Raw genomic sequence first — 18,643 nt, 5'->3', positions numbered from 1 at the left:
TTCTCTTCTTCATCTTACTTTCCACCCTCTCCTAACACTTTATTCATAGTGCAACTGCGAGGTTTTCCTCTTGTTACACCTTTCAAACCTTTTACGGTAAATTTCCATCTCAGCGGCGAATGACCTCGTAGGTCCCAGTGCTTTGTCTTTGGCCTAAATTCTATATTCAACTCAACTCATTAGCCTGAGGCATTTCCTGCGGTCATCCCGTGCGAATACTTGCGTTAATAGCACTCGATGACTCTTAATCGCTATAGCTACGTATTATCTTATGCGTGAATTAGCTTCAGTTATGTTTGTTTCTTCAGGTCAAAATTATGAGGTTAGTATTACGAGGCACTTCGGACTCATGCTGGTGTACTGCAAGGTGATATACCTTGGTGTACTGGTGCTTACGAATTTCCTACGTGACGATACGATTTCTTTCAACGCCTTTATCGTAACAGCTTGGCATTAGTATTTCTCTCTCTCTCTCTCTCTCTCTCTCTCTCTCTCTCTCTCTCTCTCTCTCTCTCTAACGTATACAAAATAATTTGTATACGTTAGCTTCGCTGCTTCAAGCATCAATGAATGAACACCTTCGCCCCAGCGTCTTTGCTTGAATAGTAATATGTTAATTCCATTAGTCTTTCAGAATTTATTTCGACGCACCATCCATTCCAGCTCCCTTTCTTCCTTCTTGCTGTTCAACCTCTCAAACTAATACTTCTTGGTTTAACTCTGGGGGGTTTCTCGTAGTTTAACCTCTAGATCCTTCCACTTCATCTTATTTTTTCTCTGGATCTCTATATTTTTATCTAGCCACTGTAACTCCTTTTCACTGCCTTACTGGTTGGTATTGAAGTCTAAATCTCATGAGTCTTCCCTTGTTTTAACAGGACAACACACAAACATTTTGTGGATTTTTATAAAATTTTAGGTAAGGTAGAATTCGTGACTGGCAAGAACCAATTACATAATAGACTTCAAGTGGGATATCAGGTCATATATGAATTTACCTTAGTTCATAACTTTTGAACTATACGAGGTCAAGGCTTCACATTTGGTATGCATACACCACACATAAAGCCGATGTGTAGAGTGAAACTGAGGTAAACGGCCAAAATAAGAAATTATCTTGCCACAAAACTTTTGAACTTAGCAACACAGACTTCATAAGAATTTAACCTGGACATGACTTCTGAAGTATACGAGATAAGTACTTCATATTTTGCATGCGTAAACGCAACTGAGGTCAATATGCCAAGCAAAGTCAAGGTCTTACTTAAGGGTCAAAATTCAAATAGGAATTCAACTTTTAATCTTGTCTATAACGTTCGAGCCACGCTAGGAAAAAACAAAAGAAGCAGCTCTTCTAATAGGAGAGACATTTCCTCAAGTAAAGTTGTCTGCATTTCCCTTATAACCTCATCTCTGACGGGCATATATACTCAATTATTGATACAGTTGTTATTCAGATTTAGGTCAAGGCCAAGGTCAAGATTAGAGATCCTACAAAGATATGCTGTCTCGGAAAGCTCTTTTTTTCTACTATGTGTTAGTCGGACTTATAAAAGTTCAAAAATTTAATTGACAGTCACAGTTTCTTGGGGGTGTATAAATTCAAATTTTCCTTTGCCTCTCATTTTCAGCTTTTCGTCTCAGCGCTTCTTAAAAATCGTAGATTATTCAGGTGAACAATAAAACCCGCAAACAGACATTGTACGTTGTTTTTGCTTCTCCATTTTGAAACAGTTTACTCCCTTTATATTCGTTTAAACTTTTCTCGTCCTCACCAGTTTTATTAGTTTTCTGTAAAATAAAACTTTGGAGATGGCAATTTGTCTGTCCGTCCGCACTTTTTCCGGCCGCAGATCTTAAAAACTACTGAGGCTAGAGGGCTGCAAATTGTTATGTTGATCATCAACCCTCCAGTCATCAAACATACCAAATCGCTACCTTCTAACCTCAGTAGTTTTTATTCTTTTTTTTTTGGCTAAATTCAGCTATGATCGTGTCCGGCACCGCTATAGGTGCTAACAACACAGGCCACCACCGGGCCGTAGCTGAAAGTTTCATGGGCCTCGGATGAGAGTTTCATGAGCCGTGGCTGAGAGTTTCTTATAGTATAATACGCTGTACAGGAAATTCGAATGCGCCGAAAAAACTTCGGCGCATTTTTTACTTGTTTCTTTTTTGCTTCTATAAGTCCCAAACTTCGATGTAAACGAAATGTCTAGGAGCGGCGGCCACCTTTATTCTAGTTAATATAATAACTTTTGTTTTATTTGGTTAACTGTAGAGTTGTTCGAATGTGACAACGTTCAAATCTAAACAGGCAAATTAATAGTGAAAGCCGAACACCAGCAGCAGAGTTAGTGGTAGTGATGGTGATACATAAATTAAATGAATAATCGCACAAGTGTACAGTTTATTACTAGTAAATAGTAAAAACAGCTATAGTAGTTATAATAGTAGTGGCATTTCATTACTAGTAGCATCCGCTCTGGTTATGATAGAAATAACAAAAACATAAAAATGTCAAAGTTCGACCCTTTTTATTCGCAATCGTGAGCCAGTGAGTTACGTTGTCTCTTTAATAATCCAAGGAATTTTATTATTCACGCTATCCGACCCATCAGTTTGCTATGTAAAGCTATGAAAAAAGTATCTGCCTTTTTTGCCTATCAATTTTCTGCCAATTCCAGCTTATAATAACAGTATGAGGGAGAGTGACGCACATTGGCATTCCTCAGATAATTCAAGCGTTATCCTCGCTACAAATTCCCTACCTTATTCAAATATCGGTAGCTGCCAAGAAACTTGATGTGAATATTAGTATACAAGGCAGCACGCGCTTGCTTCCCCACGCACGCACCCTGGCAATACTGTTCAGAGTTACAGAAACAAATCTTGGAATAACAGTAAAAAAAATCCTGATAAACGCACTTTGCATTTTTTTCCTAAAGACATTTTGACAGAAATTCCAATTTTAACAATCTATGACCATCACATTGGTGCACCATGTGACCTCGTAAAGGTGGTGTCATTGCTAGAGAGAGTCAAATGATTTTATAAATCGTACATATTTGACTTTGGGGTCCCTAATAGTTTCCAAAAGGATTTATCGTATCATTCTTGGGGTATCCAGCCACCTTCACACGTATAAGCTTTCATGCAAGATATGCAGGCATTTCGTATGTTTGTGTGAATTCATGCCCTAGGCTTCTCTTGTTTATTGGCTACGCACTTGTCCATCACCTCCACGATAGAGTTATTGGTAATGATACTAGAATTTCATTATCACTAACTTCACTATCTATTTTGTGGAGTGAGTTTCCGTGGTCTAATAATTTATCTGTTTACATTTAATCTTTGTATTGATGTGAGGGCTAAAGACAATAGATTAAACCAACTTAAGAAGATTATTTTGTCGTAGGGGTCCGTTGTCTTATCAGCTTCCCCTTTCTTGGTCTCGTTTCTGTCGCGTCTGGAAAAGAGAAGAGAAGTAACCTTCGAATGAAACACGAAGATGAAAAAATTATTCTTTATGGAGGACGTCTGGGGTGTTGTCAGGAAAGAAACTGAGAGTAGTAGACGGGAGACAGACCAAAAAGTTTGCCTCAGTGGAGGAATTTGTTGACAGGCGCTTGTATCCTATTTCCTGTGGGCTTAGCGCAATTCCAGGAGACGTATGCAGTGGCTGACTTAGGCGTTCGGTGGTTTTCCTATCCACATATATAACTTAAGATAGTCCAGTTATACGGACGTCATGAAAAGGTCATGGTGTGCGAATTAGCATTAGCATGTTTAATGAAGTTGTAAAAGTGACGGCATGTACCTATAAAAACTATATTGAAAAGTGCTTTAAGCCTAAAGCTCATTTTCCTCGACTTCAAGTTACTATGTTTAAGTAAATGAGAGAAGGAAACTGTTATGGCTTATTTTTCAGGAAGAGCCTGCGTCTTAAGCTAATTATGTATACTCACTAAAGATATTACTTTTTTATTATCAATTCTCAATTTTGGAAGGCGATCAGAACAGAACTTCCAGCCACCATCAAGGCTAACTTCAACCTTAAATAAAATAAAAACTACTGAGGCTAACGATCTTCAATTTGGTATGTTTGATGATTGGAGGGTGGATGATTTTAACATATCAATTTACAGCCCTCTAGCCTCAGTAGTTTTTCCGATCTGATGGCGGAGAGAAAAAGTGCGACGAACAGACAAATAGCCATCTCAAAAGTTTTCTTTTACAGCAAACTAAAAGTATCTAAAAAGGTCCATTAAAGAAGATTTGGTCTCCCAAACAAGTTTCCATAGGATCAGGGAACCTTACTTCTTTTATGGTTGCATTCATAATTTCCTACCATTAGACTTACCCTTCTATAGCGTCTACGTCACAAGATCATAGAAAATGTTAAGCAGAGACCGAGAACTAGATATAGTAACCGACTGCAAACTTACATAACAATGAGGATAAATAGGTCTCTTAGAACTTTAGCCTTAAATGAATGAACAAACTGATTAATTTGAAGATGTGGATTTGGACCGTATGAGATTTCGATAAATGTTTATTTTCAAGTACTTGTTGCTGAGTAAAGATGTTGTAATTGAAAAATGATTGTCTTATCTGATAAAACAGTGCTGATTCATGATGAGTGAATCAAGTTGCCTCTCAGCGAGCTAACGTTCTCTTTTGTCTACAGGTGTTTCAGTTCAGTTTCTTAAATGTCAATTCTGATCTGCCAGAAGGGTTTATTCAGCTATATTTTGTAGTAATAAGTAACATCTGTCTCTCGTAATCAGTGCAGGAGGTTCGTGGCTGAGAAAAAACGGTAGTACAAGTAAAAGAAGAACAAGAAAATAAAAACTGTTTGTCGAGTTTGACATGCTTGAACCTTTGCTGGGACCCACAGATAACCTTGAATAAATTTGTCAGGGGGCCTGCAACGTGAAGCTCTGTTCATTTGCGAGTTTATGAATTTATTTACTAGCACAAAAAATACCTGAGTGTTATTTATGTCGAAACCATGAATCACGCACTATAGAGCAGAGACAATCGCGACAAAATGAAATGCTTCCTAGTTCCTACAGTTGAGCACAAGTTGCTGTGATGCCGCACCTCATTACTATCAGTAGTTTTATCAGCACCGTTCATATTAATTGAACAATTCCCTATATATATAAATGTCTCGTTATCTCCGAGGTAGATTAAGTAAGCTGCTCTCCACTTATATCTTCTTAACAAACAAATATCAAGCCTACAATGCTCGCTGAGTGGCCCACGGTTGCAACAACATTCAGTTGTGTCTCGCGGTATCTGTTCCACGTTGGTTTAAGGTGTTGAGGGAAACGATACGAATCCTTGCTTCAGCGTCAGTGCTAAACGTCGTCGGTTGTCTGTGATTTTTGTGAATTTGAAAGACAAAAACGCCTCGTTGTTGCGGTACTTAAATTCTTCGTTTTCTTAATTTATATTGCTTGGTGGTTGGTGGGTCGTTATCAGTATGAATGAAGAGCAGCATGGTGTGGATTGTTGCCGAAAACTGCCAGACCAAAGAACTGGTGTAATGAATACGTTAGATTATTGACGTTTATGAACTGAACTTGTTTATGTTACCTGTCTACCCGTTGCAAGACATTCTAAGAAATAATTTAGAAACTGCTGGTGTTTGTATGTTGATGAATCTTTCAAGTTCTATTCACGCCAAAATGTAACAAGCTTACTTATGCTGGGGTATTGGTACTTGAAATAGTTCAGGAATTGAAACTTTACTTCAGAATTAATCTCACAAAGGTTAAAAGTAAAAGAATTTTACACATGGTGGTTTCCAATGGTTTTATTACCAGAAACCACGAAATATTGAAACTAATTTCCTCTTAAACTCGGAGTGGGATGAGAAAAGAGAGAGCACACCTGTCTAACATTTTTTGTCTAGTTATGTGTATGAGTAATACGACTTCCTGTGCACGCTCCCTGTGGCTGCAAACCATATTTCTTTGGTCGAACTCGTCCCGTAAGAACCCCTGCTGAATCAGCCACCCTCCCCGATAGTACTCCGGGAGGTGGCGGCCAGGTGTATTACTCAGGAAATTACGTTCTGCTTAGGTTAACAGTAGTGGCTAATTGTTTTCAATATATCATATACTAGCCAGTTTAAACACAACTGAATAGACGACGATTGAATAATCTTACAAAAACTGGAAGGGAAAGAAAATTATTATTATTATTATTATTATTATTATTATTATTATTCCTGAAAGCCTTGATCAACGGAAAGTCACTCGTAGGTTCTTATTGTGTGGTGCCTTGAAGTTTGTTAATTTGAACCGCTGTCGGTAGAGAATTACAAGTTGGCGTGCCAAAACTGGCATAGGCCTATAAGATCACCCTTGTTTTTTTACGGGAGGTTGTCCACGATATTTACTAACCTATGTGAAGTTGTTAGTGAGGAACTTTCATTCTTTACTGGATAACTAAAAATTACAAGTTTTTAAGTATATGTAAAGATAAAGGCTCGGACATCCGCAGCAAAGTGTGAAGACAAAGCGGTTTTCAAATAATTAAAATGCCGCATTTGTTTTGACATGTTCATGTTATCGTATTATTATTATTATTATTATTATTATTATTATTATTATTATTATTATTATTATTATTATTATTATTGTGATATAATATATTAGTGATTAGACCTTCTATAATGGCTGTAGCATTTATTATTATTATTATTGTTGTTATTATTATTATTGGTTGCAGGTACACAATATTATAGCACGTGAGCATATGCTATATTATTGTGGACCTGCAACCATTGTCATCATATTCGATACGGAAAACTGTGCCCATTATTATCATTATTAAGACCACTGACAAGGAGCTTTATATTTTTGTCATCCTTTTGTTGGAGATGAGGTTTTTTTGGTGATAGTGGGAGAGTTTGATTGCAGTACTCTCTTTAGATAGTTTCCTCCTTCCATTGCGGCTAAAACTTCATAATTAAAATTTACATTTTTTTTTCATTTCGGTCAAAATTTCGCCCTTTTCATGAGAACTAGTGGGGAAGTAAGTGGGCAAACTGATAGTCAATTAGAGTTTTATTTGTTGAACAAGTAGATAATGCTATCAAGATGAAAAGTATAATACTACCCTGAGCATAAATGAAGTAGGAAAAAGGCATGCTTTTATGTACGTCCACGCATTTATAGTCATATTAATGTTTACCTGCAAGAGAAATAGTATCGGATTTGATAAGGAGTTGATATTTATTTGAGTGTTTCGCTCACACAGTATGACGTTCTTAAATAGTTTTAGCACTATCAGCAAAGTAAGTAAGAGAGAGAGAGAGAGAAGAGAGAGAGAGAGAGAGAGAGAGAGAGAGAGAGAGAGGAGAGAGAGAAGGGCCATCAACACTGCATTTGAGTATCAGGTTTCAACAGCTGGATTTCAAGCATTTCCGGTAAAGTTACTTTTTTTTTTTTTTTTGCTGGGTGTCTCTAGAGGGCGCTACGTTGGCATTTGTTATCTTCGCGTCACCTACTCCGAGGTGTTAGTACTAAACATGGCAGAAGCTCCTTAGTACTAGCCCCTCGGGGATCAAAGTATCATATACATCCTTTTCTTTATCGTGTGGTCAACAAATTACATTAATGAACGATATCTTCAGGCGGCCGTCTACTTTACATTTACCAGTCGGTGTTTAGTACCAAGCGCCTCGGAGTGGTAGGTGACGAGTAGATGACAAACCAAAGAAGCTCCCTCTGGTGTCATCTAATACTATGCTTATGACCTCACGCTGTTGGAGCAGAACTATTAACAGTATCAGCATTAGCTTTAGTAGAGCTGTTTTGATTCCCGTTCTTTAGTTGTCAGTGCCTTATGTAAATGAACTGAAATTGATAGTTGGTTTTCTTCTTGCACTTGATGTATAGTTTTTATAGATTTGCCCATTTACTCACACTCTTGGCTTAGGCCTTAATGTGACCCATTCCCACTCATTCCAATTTTCTAGTACGCCACAAGTTATCAAGCTTTGACATTCGGGATAAGGATGCTACCCTAAACCCTGGCTCCCACAAATGGTCAAGAATGTATGTGCCAACGGCGGCCTTTGTCAGTCATGGGTGGGCACCCATCCACACACTGCCCGACCTAATGTTGATGTTATTTGAAGTTTAAAATCAAGCCATCTGCATAATCGCTCACCTTTACTATTTTAGAATATTGTCTTCTGTGCTATGGTTTATTGCATTTTAATAAAAAAAATGCATATTAAATAAAAATCTTATTCTTGGTGTAAAACAAATCTTTTTCTCCCGACCTTACTAATCCCACTGTATAGCAGGGTCGGCCGCTCAAGTCAACTTTTTCTATCTATTTCGAGTTCTTGCATCTTATTCAGCGTGTCATCAACCAAAATTTTCTGTACCAGGATGATTCTCATCTTTTATGTGTAATAGCAATGAATCGCGGATAGACAAAAATTGTTTTCGAAAACGTCGATTAAATATCAGAGTTGTTATTTCTATGTCTCTCCGCCAAGCATGAATTATTTACATATATAATAGATAACTGATTTTAAAGATTACGCTGCTAACAGTGACCAACAGCAACACAAGTGAAGATATTTTATCATGACATGCGGCCATTTTGTTATGTTTCGGTGTTAAGACTGCTCAGTGGAAGTGGTGTATTCACTCGTTCCTCTTCCAGTGGGTAGTAAAAAGTTCATACTGTTTGTTTGGTTCCGTATGGCATACCATACACACACACACACACATATATATATATATATATATGTATATATAATATATATTATTATAGTATATATTATATATATATATATATTAAATATATATATATATAGATATATATTATGATATATATATATATATATCTAATATTATATATTATATAATTATAATATGTATGATATATATATATATTATATATATATATATATGTATATGTATATATTGTATATATATGTATGTATATATATACTACTACATACATACTATGTATATATATATCTATATATATATATATATATATATATATATGTATGTATATATACGCCTTCTGAAGTATGTTACTTATCAGAATAGAAAGAACCCCTGGTATGGATACATAGCACAGTAGGTAATGTTGAATTTCTCTTGATATTGATCATGATAAATCATTTTGATAGCTAGAATATAGTTGATATCTATTTATTTTAAGATGAAATATGATCACCGCGGGGTATTGCATCATTTAAGTAAATGATTTAGCATTGTGAAATAAAGGGAAAAAAAAGTACAGTTCGTGCAGAAGTCAGAATGGACTTTGCGATGTGGAGGAAAGCGGAAGAATTTTTCACTTGACTATTTAAAACGGATGGGGAAAGAGAAAGACATTAATCAGTTTGTGGGCTTGAGTAGTACTATCAAGATATTTTTAGTAGCAAATTTAAATCTGAACATGTTCGCAAATGTATTTATATGCAACGTTTTGAAGGAGTTTGGGTGACACAGGGAGAAATGTGCCTGCTTGATTTACTGACGGGGATCGGAGACACCCTGTGGGAATATGGGACATTACTCACGCTCCTCTTCGTCATGGTCTGCACCATCTCTGCGCTGAGAACCTGGAAGAAGGAACAGCTCAGGTGAGTCAGTCGATATAGACCCCCTTGGGTGTCGATATCGACTATTCATGGGGTCGATAAATGCCTTGGAGGTCGAATGCATGATATTCGTGTTAGAAATAAAAACACATAAAATACGACTTGCTTATACATATTTTAAATTTGTATATAATTAGTATTATTTTTCTATTTTATATGTATCTGAACTTAATAAAACATAATACTATAGTTCCTTTTTGTTTCCCTATATTTCGCGAGAAATATTCACAGGGTGAGGCAATACAGAATAACAGTTTCGCAGGGCTTGGTATGCATTGCAAGGTTTGGTATGCAGTTCCCCACGGTAATGAACGTTGAAAGTGCACTTCCACTTAATTATTATTATTGATTTATTGTTCCCTACATGCCTAGGTGTCGAAGAGGAACCAAGTACTCCCTGAGGGGGTAAATGGTCTAAAATGTTTGGGGACTACTGATGTGGTGGAGGTTATCTATTATGTGAGAGAGTATTGGACTTGGAGCGATTTTACAATAAGCTGCCAGTTGATAGTATGATGACTGGAGATATTAGGACTTTTTAAGAAGAATCTAAGGGCATTCGTTTACTCTCTGAGCTTTATAAAATTGTGAATTAACTGTTCATATAGGGTACACATATGTTTTTTCAAAATGTCTACACCTGTGTACTACGTAAGGCGAACAAATGTGCGAATTATCCAGACTGCCTTCGGCAGATGGAGACCTGAGCAGAGGCCTGCAGGTAGATAGGTATTTCAAAAACAGAAAGAGGGCGCAGGCGGTGCGTTATCTTGGGTAGATATTAATGTTTTGAAATATGGATATGGATCAAATTAGAGGGCTGAACTCGGTCTAACGACCATATTCTAGTTCACAATAAAAGAGAACCGACATCCAGTAATGTGTGAATGTATTTTGAGAGCCTTGTAGCTAGAGATTTTGAGGTTTTAGTCTTGTAATTGCACATGCCTTTGTGCACAGTCCTTGTTTTTAAATGCACTTTGTTGTCAGGGTCTCCTAACTATAAAATCTTAGAGAATCCGAAATTCATTTCCTTGCATTTCATTTATTTATTTCCTTGAAACATCAAAAGTTACGTATGTGATGCATGTGGAAGTTTTTTTTTTACATTCCTGAACATAAGTACACATTGCAAGGCATGTAGCTATAATCACCCTTTTCGCCATATCTTATTTTCTTGTATTCATAGATTTTTTTCCTTGTTGCAAACTATCACCTCGTTTCAAAAGGGTCAAAAGTGTAAGAAATTACTTAAGCTATTCATGTAGGGTTATATTTTTTTAAATGCACTGAAAGGTTGTTATATATTTTTTTTATCACCCGTAGGGGGTTAGTGCCGTCAGTGCATCTCACATGGTGTAGTGTAAGCATTACTTTAGAGTCTTTGCAGTGTACTTGTTGCTCGGTCCATAACTGTAACCTCTTTCATTCCTTTTTCTGTGCCTCCGTTCATATTCTTTCTTCCATCTGACTTTCCACCCTCTCCTGGCACTTGTTTCATAGTGCAACTGCCAGGGTTTCCTCTTGTCACACCTATCAAACCTTCTTACTGTCAATGAGCTCATAGGCCCCAGCACTTGGCCTTTTTATCCTAAACCCTGTATTCTCTCTGTCTATCTTTATTTGTTTATCTTCCAGGAAGGAATGGAATGCTGCTGGAAAGGACGTCGTGGTCCTCCACACCTTCGGTCGAGGATACACCTGCCCTCATATGTCGCCCTTCGGCCTGAAACTCGAGACCTATCTTAGGATGGCAGGATACAAGATTCAGGTGGGAGAGTGACCGTCTTTAAAATGTCGTCAATTTGTTGCTCATATTGAATTCTCAAGTATTACGGACTAGAATATTTATTTGTCAAGAATTACGGATATCTAATTGTTTTCCGAGAATTACCGCTACTTCTCTGTTTTTCGAGAATTACGGATACGTACATTTATTTCTCAAGAATTACGGATACTTCATATTTATTTTTCAAGAATTACGATATATATATATATCTATATATATAATAGTATATATTATATATAATATATATATATATATATTCTAATTATAATATATATTAATATATATATATATGTGTGTGTGTGTGTGTGTGTGTGTCTGTGTGTGTGTGTGTGTGTGTATATTTTAAGAATTACCGATACGTATTTTTATTTGCAAGAATTGCAGTCTTATATACATACATACATACATACAAGAGAGAGAGAGAGAGGAGAGAGAGAGAGAGAGAGAGAGAGAGAGAGAGAGAGAGAGAGAGAGAGAGAGAATAGTATTCAAGTTATAGCTTTTGCTATCAAACTGTAATTTTTAACATTGATCCTCTTATCTAACCATGAGTATTGTTGATTTTTATTTAATCATCTTATATTGAACGAAAATAATGTTCTACTTGAAAGACTGTTAGATTACCATTTGATCTCTTAATCAAAATTCTGTATGATGTTGCACCGAATGTTTTCTGCAGATAGATGACCAGAATCCCAAGAGCTCCAAGGGCAAATCCCCCTGGATAACACTGAACGGAGTCGACATGACGGATTCTCAGTTAATCATCGATCATCTGTCAGCCAACAACAAGAGTTTCAGCAGTCACTTGTCGGACAAAGAGAAAGCGATTGCCAACGCCTTCCAGATCATGGTTGACGAACATCTCTACTGGTTCGTATTTTTGTTTTGTTGTTCAGTTTTTCTTTTTATTTACAGCGTATTTTGCTCTGACTTTAGTTTGTCTGTAATATATTCCCTTATAAACCTCTCCTCCTTCCGCTCTCTACTTGTACATGCTTTCAAGTGTGTGTGTGTGTGTATGTGTGTGTACATGCAAGCAGTTGCCTTTGCAAAGAGCACTTGATGTTGGCTGTTAAAAGGAACTTCTGCATTTCAAGAATAAACCTGTGCAGCAGCAGCTGGGACGCAAACATCGCTTACGTACAGTTGCACAAGAAAATGCTCCATGTTTTAAATACGTTTAATGCAGAAGGTAAGAAAGGCGAGGAATGATGGTGATGCCTCTTAATTTTCTCATCTTGCATATATCTTTGGAAGTTGCCAATGTTTCTTTCACTGAAAGAATCGCTGTTACACCGGTATTATATACCACTGAATTCCAGTGTCACATTCCCACTTTGAAAGTTGAGTTAAGTTTGCTTGATAGATGCCTTGACGTTTCAGCGGCACCTTAGCGTGCTTTTTTATTTTCTGTAAAAGAAAACGATTGAGGAAGCTATTTGTCTGTCCGTCCGCAGGTTAGAGGGCTGCAAAATGGTTTTTTGGTCATCTACCCTCCAATCATCAAACATACATTGCAGCCCTCTAGCCTCAGTAGTTTTTATTTTATTTAAGGTTAAAGTTAGCCATTATCCGGCACCCTATATAGGTGCCAACATCACAGACCACCACCGAACAGTGACTTAAAGTTTCATAGGCCGCGGCTGAGAGTTTCATGCAGCATTATACGTGCAGAGTTCTTGATCAGATTTTCCCTTGACAGGAAGTGTGAAGTTTGAGGGAGGGGTGGGTTACACCATAAAAAAATATGTGAAAGTAATTAGTTAAATGTATAGAAATGTAACAACCGCCTTTTTAATTACTTTAGGGATGATTGGCTGCTTCAGGTCAAGGTAGAACTGCGCCAGGAATTAGCGCTGCGTCATTTCTTGTTCAGTATCGTGGTGGCTGTAAGGGAGGTGTACCGTAGTGTATGAGTTTTTCTGGTTTTTCTTTACTTATTGAAAGCTGATGGCTTTTTGAAGTTTATTCCATGTGAAATTCCCCTCATTTTGAACGAAAATGAGGTCAGACTTGATATGAGAGAGGGTAAAAAAATATGAGATTCAAGATTTTTGGCTTTTCTTAATTTGAATTAAAAACTTCCTTTAAGACTCCATCTTTTATAAATCTAAAAATGAAGTAGTTTGGAACTGGTCGCTAAATAAACTTATATCAGAATTTGCAGAAATGTCGGGGTATTTGAATCAACTGTGGGTACAGCCTGCTATACCCGTAGGGGATAGTGCCCTCGGTGCACCTTATGTGTCGCACCTTCGGCTCCTAGCTGCAACCCCTTTCGTTCTATTTACTGTACCACCTTTCATATTCTCTTTCTTCCATCTACTTCCCACCCTCTCCTAACAATTGATTCATGGTTCAACTGCGAGGTTTTCCTCCTGTTACACCTTTCAAACCTTTTAACTATCAATCTCTGTTTCAGCTCTGAACGACTTCATAGGTCCCAGTGCTTGGGCTTTGTCCTGAATTTCTATATTCAAGTCAATTCTAGGTACTGTTACAGACATACAAGTTATATAAAGGAAATATGAGCGTAGGTTATCGATGAGTTGAAAAATTGACTAAGATTCAGATTGATTGAACGGATACTGTAGGAAAATGTGACGACGCCGTAGTTCTTAAAATTTTCAAAGAGAGAGAGAGAGAGAGAGAGAGAGAGAGAGAGAGAGAGAGAGAGAGAGAGAAAATGAGTAAGTGAGCGAGCCAGCGAGATATTCATTAAAATTTAGTTACATGTAGTGAGAGTAACATTATTTATATGTGAAAGAGATATGGGGGATCTTGATATGATTTTCTTGTATCAGGAAAAGACCGAGATTCTCAGAAGTAACGGTGTGGCTTGCAACGGGAATGAATGGGCTTTTGTTTGTATCTTGAATGGTCATGGGCAAATGGTAGTCTCCAACGTGATTATCAGATGATTTTGAATATGGCACAACTTGTCTTTTTTGTTTCAGTCTGGCATTCTGATTTGGCTCTTCATATATACGCAGGTATATATATATATGCATACAAATGAACGTTTGTATCTATTTTCAAAATGTGTTGCGTTCTTACCTACTTTCATACGGGTATATCTAATTTGTGTTAGGAGATATGCTCCCTAGGGGAGTCAGTGCCGTCAGTGCACCTCAAGCGCGCTGCACTGTAAGCACTAAAGCTTCTTTGCAGCATCCCTTCGGCCCCTAGCTGCAACCCCTTTTGTTCCTTTTACTGCACCTCCATTCATGTTCATTCTCCCATCTGACTTTCCACTGTCCTCTAACAATTGTTTCGTAGCGCAATTACGAGATTTTCCTTTTGTTACACCTTTGTAACCTTCGTCTCAATTTTCTTTTCAGCGATAAATGAGCTCATAGGTCCGTGCCCTTGTGCTTTGACCTAAATTGTATTTTCAATTCTATTCTTTCAGGAAATATGTTATCTGTTACTCAGACTGAAAATAAGTTTATGTTTCTGTTACATTTGCCTAGGCTTTTACATTGAAACCTTTAAGAGGAGTTTCTTGATATGATATATGCTTATTTATTACTTGTCTGGATGTTGTTGTCTCCTTTTTCTGAAGGATGAAGTTTTTCTCACTTATATTGTCATTAACAAGATTCTGATCTAAATTTTCGTTCTTGGGTTTTTTTATCACTATTTTCTACAAACATTGTTGAAGAAAAACGTTTACTATGTCTTTTCTTTTTCATTATCATAACGTTCATCATTGGAATAATCCTCTTCATGTTAATTATTCATGTCTTTTAAGTAACTATTGTGGGATAAATGTTTTATTCCAGGGGCTTGGTAAGATACAGATACCTTACAGATCCCCACGTCAGGGTACTTCAGCTAACCTCCATATTCCCCAAATGGATCAAGTACATGCTTTCAGTGATGAAGCACAAGATAAGGAAGGCACTCCATGTCCAGGGCATCGGTAGGCACAGCGATGCTGAAGTGCTGGAGATCATGAGAAAGGATCTCGAGAGCATCTCCATATATTTGGGTAATTTGAGACGGTTTGCTCCTTATTTCTACACTGTTTTTAAGGTGAAGAATAATTTCCTCTCTCTCTCTCAATCATTTTTAAGATAAAAGTTGTCGCAATCTATCTCTTTCCCTGTCTGCCATTTTTATGATGAATAGTTTCTCTCTCTTTCTCTCTCTCTCTCCATCCATCAGGCAAATAGGTTACCAAAGACGACTTGAGAGCCTGAACATGTATGGCTTAGAAACACGACGACTGCAAGGACAACATTCAAAATACTGAAAGGCATAACAAAAGTAGACAGTAACCTATTTACGTTAGAGAAAACCAGACAAGAAATATGGATGGAAATTAGACCTGAAGAGATACAACACATCCCATTGTGGGAACTTCTTTACATACAAGATATGTGACACATTAATAAACTGCCACAAGAAGTTGTAAACAACAACAGTGTGGAAGAATTTAAAAGAAACCTAGACAAAATCATTGGTAATGTGAATGAGCACTAAAACCTGCTCCTAGAGATAAGTGAGCACACGATGTCTCCTCGGATGGACTAACTCCTCTCTCTCTCTCTCTTGGAGAATTGTATTCTCTTTCTTTGTTATTAATCCATACCTGTACAATAATATACTTCCGTTTCAAAATTATTACAAAAATTCATCCTGTATAATTATAAACATCACATGTCTTTCAAGTTTATATTTTGCTCTTATGATTACGTCGATGGCCATAATGCTAGTGACACAAATTGGAGTATCGTGTAGTGAACACCAACTCTTTTTCTTTTCGAAGGCGAAAAACCCTTCATTATGGGAGACGAACCCTGCGAAGTTGACTGCGCCATCTTTGGACAACTCGGCCAACTACTGTGGAATGCTCCGGACTCCCCCTATTACACGATGGTGACAGGTACAGTATGATGGCCAGCACTCAAGAAATGTTTTCCTTGGTTTTCCATCTCCCCACAGAAACTTTAAACAAAGTCGCGCGTTTTGTTAAATGACACACGAACTGCGCACTTACTATTATAATGCATCCAGCCTGAAGATCGGTTCCTAGATGCAAATTTTGTCAACTGGATGCTAAAAAGAAGTATAAGAGAGAGAGAGAGAAAAAAAAAGGCGGGTGTGGCCTTGATAAACCTTCGCTTCTCTCTTGTCTTCTTACGGACGCCGTAATCGATAAGCAACTAGCATGGTAATTAAGTATAGATAAATTATTAACTGATGCTTACTAATTGTTTTTTTAATCATCCAAAATGTTGAGGTCGAATGATTTACATTTATGATTTTCTTTCACCTATGTATATATATATATATATATATATATATATATATATATATATATTATTATAATATTTACTGGATATATAATATACTTATTTTATATTATACATATATTTACTGTTTTACAGTTAAATGATTTACATTTATATCTTTCACTTATATATATATATATATATATATATATATATATATATAATATATAAGTGAAAGATATAAATGTAAATCATTTAACTGTAAAACAAATTATAATAATATCAAAATAATTAGTGAGTACCAGATAATAATGGATCTTACTACGTAAACTACAGTAAATAATATATATACACACATATATATATATATATATATATATATATATATATTATATATATATATATATATATATATATATATATATATATATATATATATATATATGTATATATATATATATATATATATATAAATATATATATACATATGTATGTATATACATATATATTATGTGTGGGTGGGTGTAATTTTGTAAATGGATGTTTGTGTAAAAGGATGTTCAAGTCTTTAGGAATTTACTATCTTTACATATATGTGATGACTGTATCACAGTAGGCTTACTAATTACTCACAAGGATTTTCATGCTATTACATTATAACTTTTGCTCGTACTTCCAGAGGACTTCCCAAACCTTCAGCAATATTGCCTTCGCATGAAAGAGAAGTTCTGGCCGGACTGGGAGGAGGTTTTGGACAAACCTCCCAAATGAAGACTCACACCGACTCAGGGAGCAAGAACCAGTGTGTATTTTTCACAACCAGTTCAGTAAAACAAAGAAATACGAGTTCTCGATGTAATACGGTTGTTATTTTCTGAAATATAGTGAATACGTCAGTATATATTTTTTTCATTCATCCTCCGACATGATTTCCATGCCCAGTAACCCAGTTAAATTCTTTGCGTTTGTCGGTAACACACACATATATATGTATATATATACATATATATACGTGTATATATATATATATCTATATATATATATATATATATATATATATATATATATATATATATATAGTGACGTTTGAATCCTAGGCTACAATGACCAGATGTGTGCGGACGGAAGACGCAGTTTAACGATAAAAAATTGGGTTTTCATTACCATGGCCGCGGTTCGATTATTTCAGTCTGCAACCCACTTATTCATCCTGTCTGTGAATCAGCATCAGATGTTGTTAAAGAACAAGATATTGGGATAGTAACCTTATTTCTAGAAATTTGCTGAGAATCGTATGGCTATATATATATATATAATATATATATATATATATATATATATATATATATATATATATATATATATATATATCACATCAGGAAAACCATAAATATAAAGGAAGAGGTGTCCAATTATGTAAACGTGTTTTATTATTTAGAAACGTTTCATATTGTCACTAACACATCATCAGTCTGCAATTGAAATTCAACATTAAAATAAACTTAAAAATTACAATAAAATTAAAATATACTCAGAACGTTAAAATAGGGAATGAGAAGAAAACTACCTATTCATAAAGAAGGAAAGAGCTGAGTGACTAAAAACGGTAAGGTCTGCACACAACGTAAACCTCACGCCAGAGAGAGAGATGACGAGGTGTTGGAGTTTAAACTAGGTGAAAGATGCTTAATAAAGAATGACTCAAGGGTAGTTTGCTTTGTGGTGCCAATTATAGAAAAATGTTTCTTTTCGATAGTAACCTAACAACTCTTTTCATGTATTCTTATATTAGAGAACTCGGGATTAGTGATTCTGGACCCAGTTCTATAACTTAATCCCAAATGGCTGTAATAACGGACTTGTAACAGTCTCCGTGAAGAACCAACATAAATACCAAGACATCTTGGGCATTCAAATTTATATATGATATTGGACTTCATGAAATCCTGTAATTTGTCC

At 36.2% G+C, this 18,643-nt stretch overlaps 1 protein-coding gene across 2 annotated transcripts; it reads left to right on the top strand.

Annotated features, from left to right (window-relative positions):
* The first annotated feature begins 5,256 nt into the window (after window positions 1-5,256).
* On the top strand, window positions 5,257-17,583 carry LOC135225703 (failed axon connections homolog). 2 transcript variants are annotated; one of them, XM_064265066.1, is made up of 7 exons: window positions 5,257-5,430; window positions 9,501-9,634; window positions 11,291-11,423; window positions 12,121-12,314; window positions 15,230-15,438; window positions 16,219-16,335; window positions 17,364-17,583. In XM_064265066.1, the coding sequence occupies exons 2-7, from the start codon at window positions 9,507-9,509 to the stop codon at window positions 17,453-17,455; spliced, it is 873 nt and encodes a 290-aa protein (XP_064121136.1). In that variant the 5' UTR covers window positions 5,257-5,430; window positions 9,501-9,506; the 3' UTR covers window positions 17,456-17,583. The 2 variants fall into 2 exon arrangements, with proteins under 2 accessions (XP_064121136.1, XP_064121135.1); XM_064265065.1 differs by having other exon boundaries at window positions 9,484-9,634.
* The last annotated feature ends 1,060 nt before the right edge of the window (window positions 17,584-18,643 follow it).

The sequence above is a fragment of the Macrobrachium nipponense genome, chromosome 13 (genome assembly GCF_015104395.2).
Source record: "Macrobrachium nipponense isolate FS-2020 chromosome 13, ASM1510439v2, whole genome shotgun sequence".
Classification (NCBI taxonomy): domain Eukaryota; kingdom Metazoa; phylum Arthropoda; class Malacostraca; order Decapoda; family Palaemonidae; genus Macrobrachium; species Macrobrachium nipponense.
This window is presented reverse-complemented; position numbering and strand designations above follow the sequence as displayed.

Bases quoted from the DNA above. Each gene is read 5' to 3' on its own strand.
- LOC135225703 (XM_064265066.1), top strand. From the start codon at position 9,507: ATGTGCCTGCTTGATTTACTGACGGGGATCGGAGACACCCTGTGGGAA. The intron at 11,424-12,120 runs GTGGGAGAGTGA...TGTTTTCTGCAG, and splicing joins TGGCAGGATACAAGATTCAG to ATAGATGACCAGAATCCCAA. The intron at 12,315-15,229 runs GTTCGTATTTTT...GTTTTATTCCAG, and splicing joins GTTGACGAACATCTCTACTG to GGGCTTGGTAAGATACAGAT.